This window comes from Apodemus sylvaticus, chromosome 19, assembly GCF_947179515.1.
Source record: "Apodemus sylvaticus chromosome 19, mApoSyl1.1, whole genome shotgun sequence".
NCBI lineage: Eukaryota > Metazoa > Chordata > Mammalia > Rodentia > Muridae > Apodemus > Apodemus sylvaticus.
Window position 1 is genome coordinate 2069957 of NC_067490.1, and position 15537 is coordinate 2085493.

Sequence of the window (15537 nt, forward strand, 5' to 3'; positions counted from 1 at the left end):
ATGTAGTAAAGTTCATGTAAATGGAATAAAAGTTTTATGAATGGAAAAACACACACAATTTACTTATTAATCCAAGATTGGGCATAGCTGACCCTATACTAACTTATTCCCAGCTATAAGATCCCTTGCTACCTGTGGTTTCTCCTGGCCACGTGGTTCTGGTCCATCATGGCTTCTTCCTCCTCCTCTTCACTCCTCCCTCCTGCCCCTCTCATCCTCTTCTGCCCCTCTACCTGCCCCACTCTCAAACTTCCAGTCCCACCTTTCCTCTCCACTGCCCAGTCACAGGCTCGAGCCTTTACTGAGCAGTTAAGATGGGGAGCAGGTTCACATGAGATCACCTGAGTAGGTGATGGACTGCTCATTGGCTGCAATCCCTCTTGAGGAAGCAGAACTAACATCAGAATACAAACAACATCAGGACAACCCACAGCAGGACACCACACTGGTTTTCTGCACAGTCCCTGCTGCTGTTAGACAGAGGCCCTGGTGAGCACTCCTTCAGGAAAGGCTGCACGCCCACACTCCTAGGACACCTAAAGTACTGCATGGGGAGATGGACACAGAGGACAGCCGTGTGAGAAGTGGTTGGGAGGAAGAGGACTGGCACCTGAGCTGACACTCAGCTCACCCAGAACATTCCACAGGACCTTTGCACATGCACAAGGTGTACAGAAGAAAGGTCTTATGGATAAATGTTTGCTGCTCCACCAGGGACCCAGGCATCCAGGGAACAGGATACCTCAGGGTCTCATATTCTGTTTCCAGGGCACCCCTGTGTCCACTCCTGCCATAGAGAAGGCTGGAAAATGGCTCAGGCTTTGTCACAGGAGTCCTGACACCTGCTGCTATCACTGACTTCCCAGGATGATCTGAGGCCACTGAACATGAAGAGCATGTCCTTCTGTGTAGCACAAGATGGGGAGTCCCAAGGGACAGTGACATAGGGTCCCCTCCACACTCTTCCACCTCAGTCAGGACTGATGGTGGAGGATGCTGCTGCTTAAGTCTTGAACATTCTCTGGTACTTTGCATAAGAATGGCCCCTATAGGCTCATATATTTGAAGATAGTCACCAGGGAATGTGGCACCTTGAAAGGATTAGAAGGTATGGTGGTGTGGCCTTGATACAGGAAGTGGATCAATGGGATCAGGCTTTGAGGTCTCAGAAGCCCACCCCAAGCCCAGTCTTGGTCTGTTTGCTGCCCATAGACCAGGACGAGCTCTCACTACAGCTCCAGCCCCATGCCCGCCCGCCTGCTTCCTGCCATGCTCCCCACCATGGTGAGAATGGACTAAGTCAATGAAACCCTAAGCAAGGTCTGATTAAAGGCTTTCTCTTTAACAACGACCTTGGTCATGGTGTCCCTGCACAGCAATAGAGCAGTGTCTAAGACATATCCTATCATTTCCTTGTCTCTGTCATCTATGTCCCCGTCCATCCAGCAGTCACCTCACCTGGAAGGAAGATGGACCCGGATGCTGATTAAGACCAGACCCAAGGCACAGTCCCTGTCCCTCTGCTGATGTCACACTCCATCTCAGCTCTGACTCCTCAGAGCAGACCAGCCTTGTTGATAAACCTAGAACCACCACATTCCAGCACCAGCCGCTCTCCCAGCCTGCCCTCAGACACTCAGCACCAGCAGATAAGGCTTCACTAGTCACAAATGGGACACATTACCACTGTTGCCCACACCCACTTTCTCTTCCATTCTTTCAGCGAGGCAGCATTTTTTATAGGACCCTCCACACACAGTAAGTCTTGCTCCTGAGGTCTGTTGGGGGTGTGATCTTTGAGGCATTGCTTGGCTCTTTGATTGCCATGAAAAACCCCAAACCTCACATGGGTGCCATGGTTCAGTAGGCTGTCCTCAGGCCTGTGTAACCCTTGGAGAACCGAAGCTACACTTTATCTCCAGTACCCCCCACAACAGATGCACCATGGCCTCCATCCATCCGCACCTGGTGAGTGACCCCCGCAGTGCTCCCCTGGTGAGTGACCCTCGCAGTGCTCCCTGAGTCTTGGCACTCTTGGAGGTGGAGGTCCCGCCCTGTCCCCTGGGTGAGGATTTAGGTTGAGCTATATTTTTTCTGCTGCCTGCTCTGTCTCTCTTTGCTCTCCCTGAGCCTGTCTGTACATTGTGAGTTTCCTCGCCTCTCACCCATAGAGTGGAATATGGTGGTTCTAGGTTACCAACAAGGCTGGTCTGCTCTGGGGCTTCAGAGCAGAGCTGGAGAGTGACATTGCACAGCTAAAGAAATTCCCTCTACAGGAACTTGGATTTACAACCCTTTCTCTCTACCTCCTTGGAGTCAGGTTTTATTACAACAGCTTGTCCTCAGTGCAGATGAATGAACAAAAATTTGGTGTAATTGATTCCAGCTTTTCCCAAACCATAACAACTGCCACTGCACAGACGAGTGATCCCCAAATATCTTATATCTAAATTTTCTCCCCTCTGTACTTTCCCCATTTTCCACTCCTAAAAATATTTTATCTCTTTCATTTCTCTGTGTTCTGTTCTCAAAAAATCGCTTTACGGGGCTGGAGAGATGGCTCAGCAGTTCAGAGCACTGACTGCTCTTCTGAGGGTTCTGAGATCAAAGCCCAGCAGCCTCATGGTGGCTCACAACCATCTGTAATGAGATCTAACACCCTCTTTTGGGGTGTCTGAAGACAGCTACAGTGTACTTACATATAACTATAAATAAATCTTTTTTGAAAAAAAATCTCTTTAAGACTATGGTGTAAACTATGTGTGAATTTGTAAAATTATTGGGTATAATTTAAAACTGATAAAGTGTAACTGCCCGCAGTTACATCAAACGGGTTACCAGGTTACCTGGAAGGAAAGTTCGGGATAGATGTGGGTTGTAAGAGAAATATGAAGCCAAGACAAAAGGTTTTCTGATCAAGGCTCAAAGTTTAATGGGGGTCTCCAAATGGGGGGGGGGGAGGCTGGAAACTCCTTGGCAGAACTGGTTCAGGTTGCTCAGCAGGTGACTAGTGCCTCTCAGGAAACTGCAAGGTCCTTGAAGAACAATGGGCTTCACCTTGGTCTGAGTGTTCGACCCCAGGTGGAGGGGATTATGGCTAACACAGGAATTCCTGCTCAAAGGCTGGGAGAGTAACTTCACATTGGTCTATGTCAAGTTCCTGCCAGGTGGCATGGCACCGCAATAAGGCTCTCTACAATAAAGTATATAAAAATTTTTGCAGGGCAGTGGTGGCGCAGGTCTGTAATCCCAGCACTCTGGGAGGCAGAGGCAGGCAGATTTCTGAGTTTGAGGCCAGCCTGGTCTACAGAGTGAGTTCCAGGACAGCCAGGGCTATACAGAGAAACCCTGTCTCAAAACAAAACAAACAAACAAAACAAAAAAACAAATCCAAAAAAACAAACAAACAAAATAATAATAATAAAAATTGGCCTTAAACTTAAAACTAAAAGGTTATAATTAATATCCATAACAGATAGTCTTCATTTGCTGCAATGCAGTATATTTGATTTAACTCTATGTAGATATACATAACTTAGATTCATCTTTTTCTATTGCCAAAAAAAGTAGGAAAAATATAAATGGCCAAAATGGGGAGCCCCAAGAGTTAGGGTTGGGCAGGGCGATGCTTCTATCCTTCCAGGAGAATAAACACATCCAACTAAGGAATCTGGATACCACTGGGCAAATGAAACATCTGAAGAAAAATGATGGATCATCAAGAGAAAATGTCCCAAGTAAAGTACTGCCAAGTGGAATCGCCCACCTCCATCTTATCTCTTCCTCCTTCTACAAACATAAGTTGCAAATGGTCTTTGCCACTTTTCAATTCAATTAAACATTAAAGCTGGATTTTAGGGTTAGAGCACAGGTCTCTCCTGTAAACCCACATGATTGTTAAAGGAAAATCCAATATTTCCATCTCATATCAGAAGAACCACTTGGTACAGGACAGAGAAAAACAGAAAATAAGGGACTGTTCTATTGCCACCAATCTCATAATCTTTTGGTTTTTATCTTTAACACTTTTCTTAAGGCATACATATTATGTCAAATTCTATAAAAATATTGTGGATACATAAACTCTCTGTCATCATACCAGTAGTTGTGGGAAGCCATAATAGACCCTGACTACAGCCCGGAGGGCTGGCAGGGCAAAGGTCCTGAGTAAAAAAAGAAGAGCCTCTCCCCATGAACTGCCATTGAAGGGAAGTTCTGAGATAACCTCAAGATGCTCCACATTGTGCAAACATCAGATGTCTCCACCAGAAGACCCTTATCTCTTCCTGCAGATACTGCCAAGAATGCCCCTCTCTCCTTTGTTCTTGCCTCGAGGCGAGCCCTTCCTCTGAAAGCTTAAAACCTGTGTACCCCAGAAAATTAAACGAGACCTCGACAATTGAACCCCCCTTTGCCTGGTCTCCTTCTTTCTCTCCCCCCCTTTGAATCTCAGGTAGCACCCCTTCGGAACCCTGAATAACTGGACCTGCTGGACGGGTCAAGTAGTCATTCAAGGTAGGAACTGATTCTAGAAATGACCTTCATCTTGCTTCCTCTGTGTGTTCCCAAGTTTCAATCTAAAGCAAGTAACTAGAAACAAAGTTTGTATACCTTGAATTACTTAAGAGGTTGAGGCTCTTAAATGTTCTGAGATGTGCGGACTATGACACTTCAAATGAATAGGTTTACTAGCTTTCCTAACAGTAATCTTTTAGTTTTCCAAGAAGAAGGATGACACGGCCGACCAATGGCAAATTGACTTGGATTGTGTTAACACTAACTACTGGGGTAAACTGCTCCATGCCTCTTCTGCTGCCAGGTCCTGTGCAAACAGTGGACACCTTTGGGTTGACTGCTATGTTCTACACAGACAGTGTTGCTGCTAAAGTGGCAAACATCACCCAATAATCAGTTCAGACTACAAACTGCTCATGACACTCAAATTCCTGAGTTCATAGGAAACTGACATGAACCCTGTAGAGAACTCTGAACTCAAAAATCCTGAATCCTAAGACTGCCAAATACAACCAAGCTTAACACTGTGGACAGCTTGGCTGAAACAGCTTCATTGCTGAAAACAGTTTTACTGTGATACACCTAAAATCTTTTTTTTTAATATAGACACAATGGAGGTTATAGGAATAAAACAGGAATAATAGGAAACAGGGTTAAATTATTCAATCTATTCTTATGTACAACTGTATATTGATAGAAAATTATTGTATAAATTTACAAAATTATATTAGCTTACATTGGTTTAGATCTTTGCATATTGAAACAAAATTGAGGTTGTATTTGATTACATTAGTATAGATCTTTGTATATTGATACAAAATTTAGGTTTATTTGATTACATTGAGATAAATCTTTGTACATTGATACAAAATTAAGGTTATATTTGCCTACATGGGTATAAGTGTTTGTATATTGATGGAAAATCAAGGTTGTATTTGCTTACATTGGTATAGATCCCTGTATAGTGATACAATATTGATGTATATTTGATTGCACTAGTATAGATCTTTGTATATTGATTCAAATTAAAGTTACAGTAGGTTACATTGATATAGATCCTTGTATATTCTAACAAAAGTAAGGTTATATTTTGGTAATGTAAGACCCCCCCAAAACCGAGGGTGCCCCAGCACCCCACACCTCGGAAGGTGACACCCAAATCACTCTCGAGAAACGGTCTCGATGCAATAACATGAGGATTTCTTTATTTCAGAATTCTGGGTTCCACAGCCGTACACCGCACAGGGTTAGAGGACTCTGGACCCCGAGTGCTAAATTGCGACAGCTTTTATAAGTTTACTACAAAGCCCGCAAATCACAAACCAATCATTTCTTAGCATGGAGAGCCCGCGAAATGCGAGCCAATCGATTTGTACCACTCCATAGCTTTTAGGCCAATCAGTTTAAATTACCATATTATTTAAATTATGGACCAATTAGTTTCCTATTTTCATGAATGTCTATAGCTGCGTGAACTCCTGGATAGGGTAAATAGTGTAAGCAGTTTACAGAAGCAAGATAAGCTTAGCTCATTTCCAGTTACCTTATGGGGCCAGGATCACCTATTCAAGGCCTTTTTGCCTAGCTCTGAACAAAGGGTGGGCTCTGGAATGTGACCTTTTACCTAGTTTCTAACAAAGAGCACAAAGAGCAGGCTCTGGAATATGAAGTGTTTGGGGCTCCTTAGAAGGCTGGAGTTAGGCTGTATTTTCTATTCTTTCAGTAACAACATACTATGTATGGTATTAAAATAAATAAACCCTAAAAATACCTATGTACTCCTTAAAATTGCAATGGGAAATACTAATTCTTTTGAAAACTATTACAAAGTGTTTAAGAACATTTTTAAAATGCTAGTTAATAGGTAATCCAACCTTTGTTGGTTTGGTTTTGTTAGGTAGTAGTCTTTAAAATCCTCAGACAGCTACAGAATATGACATTTAAAGATGTTTTTATTAATTTAAGACTTTTTTTTTAGACAATGAGATGTGTCAGCCCCTGGCAGCACCTCCATATACTTCAAGGAAGATGATGAGCATGGAAGAACCTCCTTATGGAGTTTGCCTCAAATGTGGAAAGCTGCCACTGGGCAAGAACCTGCCCTTGCTTCAACTGCAGACAGAATGCTGTCCAAACTGGACAAAGAAAGCACAGGAAGGCAAATGCTAAAGTCTGCCAGGACCAGGTAGAGAAGAAGTCCCTCATGATTCCCGCTTCACAGAACAATCTATCAGATGTTCTGGGCCAGGAGCCTGAAGACATGGATGCCCCACCTTTCCAGAGGAACCCTGGGAGACTGTCCAGACAGACAGACAGCAGTCTCTGTGTTTTCTATAGCTGTAAAAGCTGCATGTTCTGCACTCCCTGTCTATGTTGATAACATTCATTCTTCTTAGGTCTCTGATGGGGTTGGAGCCATCCACTGGATGACAATCTGCCCTTCATCTTGTCTGTGACCAGGACCCTGTCCAAACTGTGGACAAGCAGGAAACTGGGGAGTTGATTGCCCCGATTTGCATAGACAAAGCAGGCTGATCCCCCAGGGTCCACTGCAGTCTTTGGACCTTCTGAACTGGGCAGGGAAGACTAATGCTGTCCTGGGTCCTCTGTCCCCAGTGAAATCAAGACTACCACAGTGGAACCTTCAGTGATTGTCCAGGTAACAGATAAGTCTGTCATTTTTAATAGATCTGGAAGCTGCTTAGTCTGTACTTCCTGCTTGCTCAGGTGAAATTCATCCTTTGCAGATCTCTGATGCTGTTAACCAGGGAGAGCTTTGTCAGTTTAACAGCAGCAGCAACACAGGCTTCAGGTGCTTCTCAGTTCTCTTCATGTGTGAAAATCACCAGACACTTTCCTAGAGTTGCTACTAGGTCTAGACACTGACACATTGTTACCAGATTCTAAGAAGAGATAAAGCACACAGCAGATTTCAATGTAACTTTTTACTATCCCTTTCTGTAAAGGAAGTTGTTTAACTGTGACTGCTCTCAGGACCCAGCCACCTGTGTCTTGTGGTGAATACTTGGATAGAAAAAATGGTAAAGCTTATGTAAGTTCTGTGGATATGAAACATTAAGTAAATTGCAATGATCTTAGTAGTGAGCTTTGAGATCTGTGAATGTGACTTACTTATAAAGGTCTAAAAAGTGTTTTAAATGCAATTTATAAGGCTCTAAGGAGGTGTTTTAAGGTGTGTAATGTAATTTGTAAAGGTATAAAAAAGTGATTTAAGGTGTATGTAAAAATGAAAAATGCTTCAGATTTCTTCCCTTGCTATGCTATTGTTATATTAAGATCTAAGTAGGTCAGAGTCTTAACATTAATCAGTGGAGCTCTGATCAGTTATTGATCTGGCTATGATAAACAGTGATTGCTATTATCATTGTCCACGAGCTCAAGATTATGAATTATTTATGTTTGCCTTCTAAGAATAGACTTAAAAGTGCTTCTCTGAGTTAAAAACACCTGTCCGGTCTGTATACACGCAGTGTTCTGGAAAGAGGGCAGAATGTTCATGCTTTTACCTCCAAACTCCTTTTCTGGGTCCCCAAGCTTTTACTATGAATCAAAGGCCTGAGTCTGCTGCCTTTTCTACAGTGTAAAGGTCAATACAGATTAGAGAGTGGTGTGTTCACATGTCTAAAAGTTATCTCATTTTGTAAACTTAAAAAATTGTTTTAAGCTTCAAAAAATCTACTTGAATCCACCTCTCACAGGTCAGTAAGTACTGTCAATCACAGCCTGTTTCATCTCCTGCCTGTTCAGCTTATTCCTGAGGGTGGGGTCTCCTCCTCCTCTCTGTCATCTTGGGATGCCCCACCCCCAGCTAATGGGCCTAAAAGTTTAAAATGGTCATCTAAGGAAGAAAGAATTATTCTAACCTCCTGAGCTTTACCCTCTGATCCTTATATACACATATGCTTCAGTAAAATGCTCGCTCCAGGTGTTTCCTCAAACCCTGCATGGCAAACAGCCTCAAAGCACCTGCCCCATGACAATTCAACTTAAAGACACATCTGCACTGCCCAGCTGCAGATGGTCCTGCAGAGCCTGGACAGGGAGGGAACAGCATGCTTATCTTGAACCTAGACAGCTTCCCAGCTTTCTTGGGTCCTCAAAGATGTTGACACCCCCAGACAACAGGAAGCAGTCTAAAGAGCTCAGTGACCCCATTTCTGCCCCACCAGTCACCCCTTCCTATTTTCTCACCTTATACAATAAATAAGACAAATGGATGTCTGTCAACCAATGACCACCCACATTCCAGAACCAGCCTGCTTTCAGACTCTCAGTGCCAGAAGCCACATCATCACGAGCTACCAAATTGCCACAGTTGTGTGCACCCTTATCTAGCCCAGGTCTTCACAGACGACACTTTCCTCTTCCACTCACTACTCAACGCCAATAAACCTCTCACATGAAGTCTGCTGTGTGGTGTGATCTTTGCAAACTCCCTTAGTTTAGCCCTCTGATCCATGCAAGAACACTAGAAAGCCCCACAGGGTCAGCCCTGAATGTTTCCCCAGCTGGGCAGCTGTCTGTTGGAGCAGGACCTGAAGCTGCATGGAGTCTGAGCATGAAGGGAAATAGCAGATGTCCAAAGAGTGGAAGAGCGTGTCTTCTCATGCCTGTTTAATTCTATGTCCACCTGTCTGTCTGTCTATCTATCAACTACCTACCTACCTAACTACCTCTCCTCAGTCTCTCCAAAATCAGATTATCCTGCTCTGACATAAGAAGACATCCCTATTTCTCTCTCCATCTCTTCCCTTGCCCTGACTTTATCACTCTCTGTGTGATTATATCAGCAGCAGCAACCAACAGGCCGGGTGAGACATGTCCTCAGGACTGAGGGACAGGAATGGGGTAGGAGCCCACCTTACATTCCAACTGATTTACCATGGGTCCTCCATCCACATGGCAGGGCCCTGGCTCCAGGTCAGGGAGAGGAACCCATACCCGTCCTCCTCCCTCAGCTCTCACTGACTGACCCTGCACCAGGAGGCTGTGCTGTTTGCATTTTGTCAACTCCACACAGACTGAGATGTATTTGGGGAGAGAATCCTGAATTGAGAAAATGCCTCCGTTCAGGGGCCTTTGGGAAAGTCTATAAGAGCTTGGCAGTGGTGGCACACGCCTGTAATCCCAGCACTCTGGGAGGCAGAGGCAGGCATATTTCTGAGTTCAAGGCCAGCCTGGTCTACAGAGTGAGCTCCAGGACAGCCAGGGCTATACAGAGAAACCCTGTCTCAAAAAAAAAAAAAAAAAAAAAAAATCCAAAAATAAAAAAGGAAAGTCTATAAGGCATATTTAAAGTTATTATTAATGATCAGTCTGGAAAGGCTCAGCCCACTGGAAGTAGTCTTGGCTGGTGTTCGTGGATTGTATAAGAAAGCCTTTTGAGCAAGCCATGAGCTACAATGCAGTTCGCACTGGCCCTCGCGGTCTCTGCTTCAGTTCCTACTTTAGAATCCTCGTTCAATGTCCTGCCCTGAATCTCTTCAATGATAGACTGTGATGTGGAAGCATAAAGTGAAATAAACCCTTTCTTCTTCAAGTTGCTTTTAGTCACAGGGTCTTACACAGCGATGGAAACCCTCAGTAAGACAGAGGTGCACGAGAGCCCTACTCTGCTCCCTGCAGACCCCACCCTCTCCTGCAGCTCAACTCCTGTCCCTCCCTTGCCCAGGAGCAGCACCCACAAGGCTGCTCACAACCCCCTGGGGATCTGATGCCCTCTCTACTCTAAGACTGAAGGAACCATCTGGTAGGTCTCACTTACCTCCTTTGGGTGGCGCAATCCTGGGAAACCAACGAACTATTCCAAGGGCGCTGGTTATAAAGTCCAGGCAGCCCGCGGGACTCTGACGCCCCGGATCCCAGATGGGGGCGATGGCGCCGCGCACGCTGTTCCTGCTGCTGGCGGCCGCCCTGGCCCCGACCCAGGCCCGCGCGGGTGAGTGCGGGGTCGGGAGGGAAACGGGCTCTGCGGGGAGGGGCGGGGACGGCACCGGGGAAGCCGCGTCCCCGCGTCGCCCACCGGACCCTCCGCCCCTTCTCCACCCACGTCCCGAGCCCCGCGCCCTGCTCCCCTCCCGGCCCGCGCACCCGCCCGGGGTCCCGGGAGGAGGTCGGGGTCTCACCGCGCGCCGCCCCCAGGCTCACACTCGCTGCGGTATTTCGACACCGCCGTGTCCCGGCCCGGCCTCGGGGACCCACGGTTCATCTCTGTCGGCTACGTGGACGACACGCAGTTCGTGCGCTTCGAAAGCGACGCGGAGAATCCGAGGATGGAGCCGCGCGCTGGGTGGGTGGAGCAGGAGGGGCCGGAGTATTGGGAGCGGAACACACGGAACGCCAAGGGCAAAGAGCAACTTTACCGAGTCAACCTGAGGACCCTGCTCGGCTACTACAACCAGAGCGAGGCCGGTGAGTGACTCCGGGTCGGAGGTCACGACCCCTCCACCTAAGGTCAAGAGCCTGGAAACGTCCCGCATCTGTGGCTCTGGAGCAAAACAGACCTGGGACCGGTTTCCCTTCTAGTTTGGAAGAGTTTGCAGGTGGGCGGGGCCGGGCCTGGACGAATTGGGCGGGTGGGTGTGCGGGGCAGGGGCGGGGCTGACCGCGGGGTCCTGCAGGCTCTCACGCAATCCAGAAGCTGTCTGGCTGTGACGTGGGGTCGGATGGGAGCCTCCTCCGCGGATACCAGCAGTTCGCCTATGATGGCCGAGATTACATCGCCCTGAACGAAGACCTGAAAACGTGGACTGCGGCGGACACGGCGGCGCAGATCACCCGACGCAAGTGGGAGCAGGCTGGTGTTGCTGAGGAAAAAAGGGCCCACCTGGAGGGCGAGTGCGTGGAGTGGCTCCGCAGATACCTGGAGCGCGGGAAGGAGACGCTGCTGCGCACAGGTGCAGGGGCCGCTGGCAGCTCCTCCCTCTGCCCTCGGGCTGGGGCTCAGTCCTGGGGAAGAAGAAACCCTCAGCTGGGGCGATGCCCCTGTCTCAGAGGGGAGACAGTGTCCCTGGGTCTCCTGATCCTCATCACAGTGACTGCACTGCCTCTCCCAGGGCTCAGCCTCCTCCCTGGACAGTGCCCAGGCTTTGTCAGGAGGGAAGGAGAGAATTTCCCCCACTTAGCAATGGCGGCTCCCTGCAGTCTGAAGCCTCCATCAGCCATGGCCTCTCCCAGGCCAGGTTCTCTGCCCACACCCACTGTCTGTGAACACGGACTCCTGTCATGCTGAGTGTGTCAGCCCTCACACCTCAGGACCAGAAGTCTCCTTTACCTGATGGGAGACATGGACTCCCCTACACTAGCCTGGTTCCCCAGTTTCAAGAACTTTCCAAAGAATACATTCTCACAGATCCCTCCCTGTCTGTGGGGTTTGCATCTCTTCAACACCCCATTCTAACTATTCCTACAGTGGTGAGTGGTCACAGGAGCCCTTATGGGGGACCCTGGAGGAATATAAATCGTAGAATTTCTTTTTCTTTCTCTTTTCTTTTTCTAATTTTCCAATATCTTACTTTATTTTTTCTTTACTTTTTTTTTTTTTTTTTGGAAGGTGTTATTTTGCTTCTAGTCAGTTTTTGTCTGCACTGGAGTGATCCTGTTTCTTCAAGCCCTTGTATTATCATTTATATCAGTCTCCACAGGTGCCAGGGAGACTGCTAACTTGAATAATTAGACAAGTTAAATCAGGGTTCCCTTATAAGAAAGATTTTTGAGAACTTAGACTGGTTCCCGTCAGAACTAAACGTCCAGAGCCTCCTGTTCTTCCTTTGCCCCCACAAGTTACAGTGCTCCCCTAGTGAATCAGGAATTGGACTCTAAGAGACAGGGTCTTCTGCCATCCAGGGCTGGAGTGAGAGGGAAGATCCTCACACCCTGTGAGCCCGCTGTGTTCAGTGAGTGCTGCACTAGGGTCCACAGCACACTCCAGGGATCCTGTATGACACATCTGTACCTTGTCACCCCAGAGGCAGGGGCTCTGAGTCATTTTCTCTGGCTGAGTGTCAGAGGTTCACCACATTTCTGCTATATTCTTCCTAATGGCTTGTCACTTGGACTGACAGTTATGCTGATCAGCAAGATGACCACAGGGTTGAGTCTCAGTGGTGGCACTCTTCCAGTAGCAATGGCCCTAATTTCTAATTTTGATATGGACTCAAGCACATATTACATTACTTTTTTTCCATCCCATCTTCCATTCTGTGACCACATATCTCATGCTATAGAGCATCACATAAGGACGACCATGCTGACCCACTGGCTCATGTGGATTCCCTCTTAGCTTCTGAGTCCCCCAGGAACATGTGCAGTTCTGTACTCAGGGGACCAGCTCTGCCTGCAGGTCACTAGGGCAATGACAGTCAAAGTGTCAAACAGACACATACTTCAGTGTCATCACTGATTTGACTGTGTCTTGTGTAGATTTCAGTTTGTCTGGTTAATTGTGGGATTTCTTACATCTTCCACACAGATCCCCCAAAGGCACATGTGACCCATCACCCCAGACTTGAAGGTGATGTCACCCTGAGGTGCTGGGACCTGGGCTTCTACCCTGCTGACATCACCCTGACCTGGCAGTTGAATGGGGAGGGGCTGACCCAGGACATGGAGCTTGTGGAGACCAGGCCTGCAGGAGATGGAACCTTCCAGAAGTGGGCATCTGTAGTGGTGCCTTTTGGGGAGGAGCAGAATTACACATGCCATGTGCAGCATGAGGGGCTGTCTGAGCCCCTCACCCTGAAATGGGGTAAGGAGGGTGTGGGTACAGAGCTGGAGTCAGGGAGAGCTGGAGCCTTCTGCAGACCCTGAGCAGGTCAGGGCTGAGAGCTGGGGTCATGACCTTCATCTTCATTTCCTGTGTCTGTCCTTCCCAGAGCCTCCTCCATCCACCGACTCCAACATGGTGGTCATTGCTGGTCTGGGTGTCCTTGGAGCTGTGGCCATCATTGGAGCTGTGGTGGCTTTTGTGATGAAGAGGAGGAGAAACACAGGTAGGAAAGGGCAGGGTCTGAGTTTTCTCTCCGCCTCCTTCTGAAGTGTGCTCTGCTCATAAATGGAAACACAGCCACACCCTCATTGTTCCTGTCTCCACCTGGGTCTGCTGTCAGTTCTGGGAACTTCCTAGTGTCAAGATCTTCCTTGAACTCTCACAGCTTTCCTTCTCACAGGTGGACAAGGAGGAGACTATGCTCCAGCTCCAGGTTAGTGTGGGGACAGGATTGTCCTGAGGACATTGGAGTGAAGCTGGAGATGGTGGGAGCTCTGGGAATCCATAACAGCTCCTCCAGAGACATCTCCTGGGGGGCCTGAGTTATACCATGATATGAATACATACATGTATATATACATATGTTTTGTTTTGCCCTAGGCAACCACAGCTCCCAGAGCTCTGATATGTCTCTCCCAGATTGTAAAGGTGACACTCTGGGGTCTGACTGGGGAGGGGCAATGTGGACATGATTGGGTTTCAGGGACTCCCAGAATCCTCTGTGAGCTGTGGGTTGTTGGGATGTTGACTTCACAGTGATGGTTCATGACTCTCATTCTCTAGCATGAAGACAGCTGCCTGGAGTGGACTGAGTGACAGCCAGTGTGTTCAGGTCTCTCCTGTGACACCCAGAGCCCTCAGTTCTCTTTAGACAACAGTGTCTGATGTTACCTGTGATCCCATGGGCTCAATGTGAAGAACTGTGGAGCCCAGCCTGCCCTGCACACAGGACCCTGTCCCTGCACTGCCCTGTGTTCCCTTCCACAGCCAACCTTCCTGGTCCAGCCACACACTGGGGGACATCTGCATCCTGTCAGCTCCATGCTGCCCTGAGCTGCAGCTCCTCACTTCCACACTGAGAATAAGAATCTGAATGTGCACTTGATTGTTCACATCCTCACCTGAGGTTGATTGCGTGTTAATGTCATGGATTGAGAATACTTGGAGGTTTATTTGAAGAAATAAATGGCAGTTGGAGAACCTTCCAGAATCTGTGTCACTACACTGTGTGTATCAGGGACAGGATGAGGCTGTGGGAGCTGAGTGTGACAGGGCTGTGCCCAGGTTGGCTCACTGTGCTGCTATCTCTGATGGGGTCACTCCTCAGCTCTGTCACTTCTGCGCTGTGCTCCCTCCATCACTGTGAAGCACATGCTGAGATTCTGTGATCACAAGGACACGGGAATGCCAGAGCCTTGTCCTGACCCCAGGACTAAAGTTCAGAGACTCAACTCGGCATCCTTTAGTGTGCCAGGTGCACAAGATAAGTCACACTACGTTTCCTCCCACCCATTTGCTCTACTTCTAATGATGCCGTCCTGAAGCTGCCCTGGGCGCTCCCTGTCCCATGCTACTGTGGTGATTTCTGCCTCTCCTTCTCTCCAGCGTCTTTTCCAGGGTTCTCAGGTGTCTGGTGTGGTCTGTCTGCTCATCTATCAGGAGCACATCCACAGCTGGGATAAGACCTGACAACAATGCTTCTCTCTCCTGTAACTCGCGTACCAATTCCTGAACCTGGACTACTTTAACTCCAGGACCAAGGTGCTAAAGTCTCTTCATCTCCACTGCCAGCTATGTTGACTTGTGGCTTGCAGCCCTGACTCGGGCATGATGGATGCTGTATTCAGCATAGTCTGCCTTAAAGTCCTATTCATAGACCTGTTGTTGCTCTGCATGGTGGATGGCTCTGTATTACAGGAGATCAAAGTCCCACTCATAGGCCGGTAACCATTTAAATTAACTAATATTTAAAGCACTAAAGACACTGGAGGCATAAACTGAGGCAATAACTTGCTACCTCAGCAGGGAAACTTTTTCTTAACTATATATAAGATATCTGTTTTTTTGTTTTTGTTTTTTGTTTTATTGGAGACAGGGTTTCTCTGTGTAGCTCTGGCTGTCCTGGAACTCACTCTGAAGACCAGGCTGACCTTGAACTCAGAAATCCGCCTGCCTCTGCCTCCCAAGTGCTGGGATCAAAGGCATGTGCCACCACTGCCTGGCCAAAATATCTG

The 15537-nt window shown here is 47.6% G+C and overlaps 1 protein-coding gene across 1 annotated transcript; it reads left to right on the forward strand.

Annotated features, from left to right (window-relative positions):
* Positions 1–10353: 10353 nt before the first annotated feature.
* LOC127669431 (H-2 class I histocompatibility antigen, L-D alpha chain-like) lies at positions 10354–14080 on the forward strand. Its single transcript, XM_052163365.1, has 7 exons — positions 10354–10474; positions 10678–10947; positions 11157–11432; positions 13007–13282; positions 13410–13526; positions 13704–13736; positions 13904–14080. Exons 1-7 carry the CDS (start codon positions 10402–10404, stop codon positions 13993–13995), a joined length of 1137 nt encoding a protein of 378 aa, XP_052019325.1. The 5' UTR covers positions 10354–10401; the 3' UTR covers positions 13996–14080.
* The last annotated feature ends 1457 nt before the right edge of the window (positions 14081–15537 follow it).